The following is a 6,212-nucleotide window of genomic DNA, read 5'->3' as shown; positions in this document are numbered from 1 at the left end:
CATCTTTTGTGTGTGTTGTTTGGTATGTAGCAATCGTTTTATATTTGTTGTTGTGGAAACTATTTAAAGGTTTACTGCAAAAGACCAACACAGCCTCAAAATGCCCCAAAATCAAGACATGGAATTGAAATATTAATCATCAAAATTGTGATGAGTGATGACTTCAGTGTGCAGAAAGAGTAGAACTGTGTCTTTGTGAATCCAGAGAAAGCATATGACAGAATGACAAAGCACAAACTGGCTTTGAAAGCACTGGTGCAGGACAGGTATGAGGACAGTGTGGCTGGTGGTGGTGAGGTGGGGGGAGGATTACATTGGGGATCGCCTCTTAACTCCTTTTTTAATTACAATGGTGATGGACAGGCTGACAGATGAGGTCAGGCAGAAGTTTCCATGGGCTGTGCTGTTGGCAGGTGAGCAGGTGGAAGAGATCCTGGAGAGACGAAAAAGGTCAACAGACGCGAGACGGAAAAAATGTGTGTGAATTAATAATAATAATGGATTGCATTTAAATAGCAGTTTTCCAGGCACCCAAAGCGCTTTTCAATTCCACTATTCATTCACTCTCACATTCACACACTGATGCAGGCAAACCACAGTTGTAGCCACAGCTGCCCTGGGGCAGACTGACAGAAGCGAGGCTGCCATATCGCACCATCGGCCCCTCTGGCCATCACCAGTAGGCGGTAGGGTAAAATGTTTTGCCCAAGGACACAACGACAGGGACAGAGAGAGCTGGGGGATTGAACCAGCAACCTTCCGGTTACAGATGAGCTTCACAACCACCTGAACCATACACAATTAGAGGGGGGGTTGAAGACGGGTGTGACAACAAAGGTGTAAGGGTCAGAGATAGATGAGTTTAAATACCTGGGGTCAACAAACAGCAGACGGTGCAAAAGAGAGCTGAAAAACAGAGCGTAGGCAGGGTGGAGCAGGTGAAGATAAGATGTGTGACAGAAGGATAGCAGCGAGAGCTTCTGTTGTATCCTGTGGTATAAAATGTTGCCTTTTCTTTTATACGTGCATCATGTTTTTATCTCTGTTTGCCATCTTCCAATCTCTCAGTGGAAGAAAGGAGATACGGGGCTAATAGTGGAAACAGCAAATTTATCATCAGCTCAAAATAAAATCCATGTTACATATTTCTAACTTTGTACTCTCAGAACAGTAAAGCTATATTCTCAGGTCTTCAGCCAGTTTCCCTGCACGTAACTGTACTAAAGTGTATGAAATGCAAAATTACTTTACACACTTTTTATTTAAGAGGCATTATTATTATTATTATTTACTTTTGTTTTCTTCGATTTTTTTAACTGTGTTTTTCATGTTGTCAGTGACACCCTAAACTTGATCTTATCCTGAATAAAGTACCAACAAAGACAGAAACAAGACTTCATCACCACATCCCTGAAACATTTTACTTAAGCGCCATTATGTCTTTTTAGAGACTCGGTTTAAGACAGACTGTTATGTTTATTACCACATCAATGTAACTTTCATTTACTTTTCCTATAGGTGCAAAGGAATAAAACTCCTATTATCTATTACACAAACCTCCTCATTGCCACAGTTATCCAGGTTTGCACTATTATGATGATGGTGTCAAAGCCTGATGACAGGAAAATCTCCAACACTTCTTCTCTTGTTTTCTACTGTGCTGTGATGGCTAATCTTTACTTCAAGGTGTGCATTGCCCTGGAAAGGTATCTATCTGTCTTTCAGTGTGTGTACTGCCTCTGAGCATTGGATTTCAATGTGCAGCATCTTTATGGTCGTAAATATGATATTGTGTATTGTGATAATCTGTACAGCTGCTCGTCTTGTATTGCAGGTATTTGTTCATCGCCTGCCCACTGTTGGACTGCATCAGGCAAACTAAGGGTTCTGTGCTGCTCTGTGTTCTGGTCTGGGCTCTTTGTATTGTCAGTATTCCTCCTGCCACAGTCTTACAACAATATTTCCGTTTAAGTTGTTTCACCCTCCTGCCGGGTCTTCCGTTCAGCTACTGTCTAATTGGGATCCTACAAGCGCTGCCTGCTGCCACCGCAGTACCCACTGAGGAAAAAAGAAGAATTGCAGGAACTTTAGTTCTGCTGTTGCTTAACTACTTTCTGATCGTACTTCCCACCACCATTTTTTATATTTTAATCGTCTCACTTCATTATCACTTTGATACTGATATCCCAGATATCGTTTTGACTTTGTCTCTGCTCAGTCCTTTTGTAGACTTGACTCTGTTTTTTTTCATGCGGAAAGGGCCCATCGACAAGCTGCTGGCATGTCTGTGCTGCTGCAGTATGGACAGCCCTGCAGCTGACGTAGCATCAGATCATCAGAGTGGCTGATGGGTGCAGAGATGTGGGTTTACTTCAGCAGAGACAAATGGATAAAAAAAGGAGAAGCAGAATTGCAGAAAATAAAGAGAATTTAGTTTCCCACATATTTCTCATGTTTGTATGTATTTATATGTCCTGATTATAATTATGGCATTTCCTCTTTCATAGACAGTTTTATAATACAAACTAGAGAGTAAGCAGGAAAATGTAAATAAGCCATCAATTCAAAGCTTTTTGTGCATTATTTTTATGCAAGTTTTTATTTTTTAGACATTAATAAAATTAAGGTATGTTGTTGCTCCAGTTTTGTTCTTTTCGAGTGTTTTTTTTCTTTAGTGAAACTCTTGTTGACGTTAAAAATATACAATCATCTTCTAATTCTGTCATGAGACGATGGTGAAGCTGGCCCTAAATACTGTCCGTTGATTGCCATGAATTAACTCCAGGTGAGCTGCCCAGGTGAGAGGATGGCAGACAATCATCCCCACAGGACGCACACACAGCTGCTCACACGGACCATGATGAATTGTCTGTACTAACACTAAAGGAAGACATGAAAAACATCAATTCTGAGACAACTTTAGATTGTTTTAGCATTAAGAGGTTTTTATCCAGAGGTAAAGGAAAGTGTAAACACTGACTGTGAAATCCGGTCTTTAAGTCTGATGTCATTAGCCGTGTCTGGGCCCAAACTCTGCTGCAGGTGATGGCAATTCTGGCTCTTTTTAGAGAACCGGCTCCTAAATATGCTTTTATTTATTCACTCCACATAAAATTTAAAAAATAAATTATAAAATACAAAAACCAACTACCTACAATTCTATTTTTAACTATTTAAAAAAAATTAAGCTTTCTCCTTTTAAACAAATTTAAAGTGAAACAACACAAACCACAACACAATAAAATATAAATTAATATGCAAAACAAGGACTTTTTTTCCTGCTTGGATTGCATACATAGGATTCAGTGCATGAATAAACTTTCTGATTCCTTCATCATCCACAACTAAAAATAGTTGGAAATCAAGTGCAATCATTTTTGCCAGGTCTTTATAAATTGAGTTCTTGCTGGGGTCACAGGCTTCTGCAAAAACTGTCTAATACAGCTCTGGGTTGGTTTATGTGGTTGTGGTGGTCTACTGCATGATGTTGTAGATGCAGCAGCAGCAACAGTTGCAGTAGACACATTGGCATCTTCATTAATATCACACTCAACTGACTGTGTTTTATCTTCCCATTGCCCTGATGAGTGGACATCATTTTGTTTCTTTTCTTGGTGTCACTTATTTTCACTACTAGACCTTTCTAATGTGACGATGTTGTCTGTTGTTGTTGCCCTCCCTCCTGCTCTGTTCTTGTGCTATTGGAGTGCAACTACTGCCCCTCCCCCTTCTCCTCTGCAAACGTGCTGCTGAAGTGAAAAAAAGTGAGAGAGAGAGTGAGAGAAAGAAAAAAAGAAACACGATCCTGATAAGGAGCTGACACCTGTCATTCACGTCAATGATCTGGCTCTAAGAGCCGTTTCGTTCGCGACCGACACATCACTAGCGGGTCCATAAGTCAAACGATCACTGTACGATCACTGAGAGTTACAAACTGTCTAAATTCTTTTATCTGTAATAAAATGATCAGTGTGGCTGCTCTACCAGGTGTAACAATTAAGTTTAACATCCAGGCATCCATGAAAATGGAATTTATAACATTTAAGTGAGTTAGAAGTTAGCAGGAAGTTAGCTTCCATCTAAATATAATATGGCATGTCCTGACTGAGGTACTTCTGAAACAAATTCAAACGTACAGCTCTGCTCACATCCAACATACATAAAGACAGAAAACTAAACAGCAGTGACGTTTGTAGGGTTACTGAAGTTTGGCTAGCTGCTATATAATGATGTGCTACGTGATCGCTAGCGACACAGCTATGTTAGCATAATATAAACAGTGAAGCTGGAGGATGACCGCTAACTTTTTTCCCCTCGACAAAAGTTAACGTGAGGGTTCCTGATGGTTAGGGACAAATACAATCGCATGGCAGGATGCTGTAAACGGACCAAACTTCAGTCAGGAGAACAACTGAGATAATCCATCCACAATACGAGGTTAGACATTAATATACTGGTGCATGGGCTGTAGTTATATCGTAAGCTCTTAAAAACTGAGCTTGAAAATGAATAGCGGTAATAAAAACTGAGAGAGGCCCACAGTGATCACTGACTGTTTTTAGGGGCTTTTTGAGATTAACATGTTAAAAACACAAAAGCCTTATTAAACGCAGGGTAGTTTGGGCCAGGAAGCAGGATTTATCAGGTCATCACTTAAAGACCGGATAGAGATTAATACAAGAAAAGGGAAACAAACGATCAACATTAATACAAAGCTGGCAGTTTAATCTGTAAATGTATGTATAAGTAAAAAATAAAATACAATGTTTTAATTAAGATTTTTGTTTGTTAGTTTCTGGTTCTAACTAATATAAAAACAGAAAAGCTGCTAAAGCTGGAAAGACAGAGCAGAACACAACCACTGAGGCACAATCACAACAGGCCTGGCTAGAGCTGGGCTTAAACCATTGAGAATGAGGGAGAGGCCACAAAGGAACTGAGACAAGACAATAATAAGGGACAGGAAAAACACAGAGAGCTAAATAACACAGAGAAACATATTCATACAGTTTCAAAAATGTTAAAATGCTCACATGGATAAACAATCTTCCTGCGGTGTGTATGTGCGTATGTATGTGTGTGAGAGTGTATGTTTCTTTGTCACTGAACTTCACAGATTCTTGATAATGAGGGTGGGACGCTGCAATAATGCTCACCAGGAGCGAGAGGCGGATGGATCCAGGAGGACCGAGCCATCCGCAAGCGTACTGGAGACCAAAGACAACTTATCTCAGCGACATCTGCACTTACAGCTAATGAGTCCCAGAGGTGAAAAGCAGCTGACCTCTCCAGGGTTCAGGACTTCAGGTGCCAAAGAACTGCGCCATACAGACAGAGTTAATAGATTTCTCACTGATACGGTGAAGTTAGAGGCTGCATGAAGTGAGCGACAACCTGTTAAAACCTGTTAAAAAAACAATAATGACTATGTGCTGCGAGTGTGAACTGGGTGTAGGATGCGGTTGTCACCTCAACTTCCCCTTTGAAGACAAACTTGTCATATTGCAGATTTTCTGACTGCAGTCTCTCTCTTATTGTTAAATCATGAACACTGACTGTAACTGACACGCGTGAGGCCTGCAGTTCTGTAGATGCTGTTCTGGATCCTTTTGTGACCTCCTGGATGAGTCCTTGATCCACTCTTGCAGTAACGGTAAGTCAGTCATTCATTGGAAGGTTCACCACTAAGTTTTCTCCATTTGTGAAAAAAATATCTCTTATAATGGTTCACCAGAGTCCCAAAGCCTTAGAAATGTCATTGTTGCTCTTTCCAGACTGAAAGATGTGACTTTGATTCTCATCTGTTCTTTAGATCGTGGCATTAAGTGTCGCGTTTTGAAATTCTTTAGCGTATTTTACTTTGTCAGACAAGAGCTCTTAATGTGATTTCTTGATTCAACAGGTCTGATCAGGTCTGTGTTTGGTTCATCACAATTAATTCATGATTTAACAAGGGTGGAAATTACTTTTTCACCAGAATGCTTTGGACAGTATTTTTCCTTAACGAATAAAATCAATTTAATAATGGCATTTTGTATTTACTTGGGTTATATTTGTCCAATATCAAAGTTGTTTGATGATCTTTAAAATTTGAGTGTGACAAATATAAAAAAGATTATAAATTAAGATAGGGAAAAATACTTTTTCAAGACACTGTATGAATGCATTGAATCTAAATGTGTCTACTGACAATGCACCAACTCAGGGGTGTC

The 6,212-nt window shown here is 39.8% G+C and overlaps 1 protein-coding gene across 1 annotated transcript; it reads left to right on the top strand.

The window, feature by feature from the left end:
* Nucleotides 1-222: 222 nt before the first annotated feature.
* LOC146375363 (uncharacterized) lies at nucleotides 223-2,555 on the top strand. Its single transcript, XM_084947900.1, has 3 exons — nucleotides 223-297; nucleotides 1,519-1,706; nucleotides 1,835-2,555. Exons 1-3 carry the CDS (start codon nucleotides 223-225, stop codon nucleotides 2,346-2,348), a joined length of 777 nt encoding a protein of 258 aa, XP_084804026.1. The 3' UTR covers nucleotides 2,349-2,555.
* The last annotated feature ends 3,657 nt before the right edge of the window (nucleotides 2,556-6,212 follow it).

The sequence above is a fragment of the Perissodus microlepis genome, chromosome 13, assembly GCF_051167445.1.
Source record: "Perissodus microlepis isolate ML-2025 ecotype Zambia chromosome 13, ASM5116744v1, whole genome shotgun sequence".
NCBI lineage: Eukaryota > Metazoa > Chordata > Actinopteri > Cichliformes > Cichlidae > Perissodus > Perissodus microlepis.
Note: the sequence above shows the minus strand (reverse complement) of the source record. Positions and strands in the feature narration are given on the sequence as shown.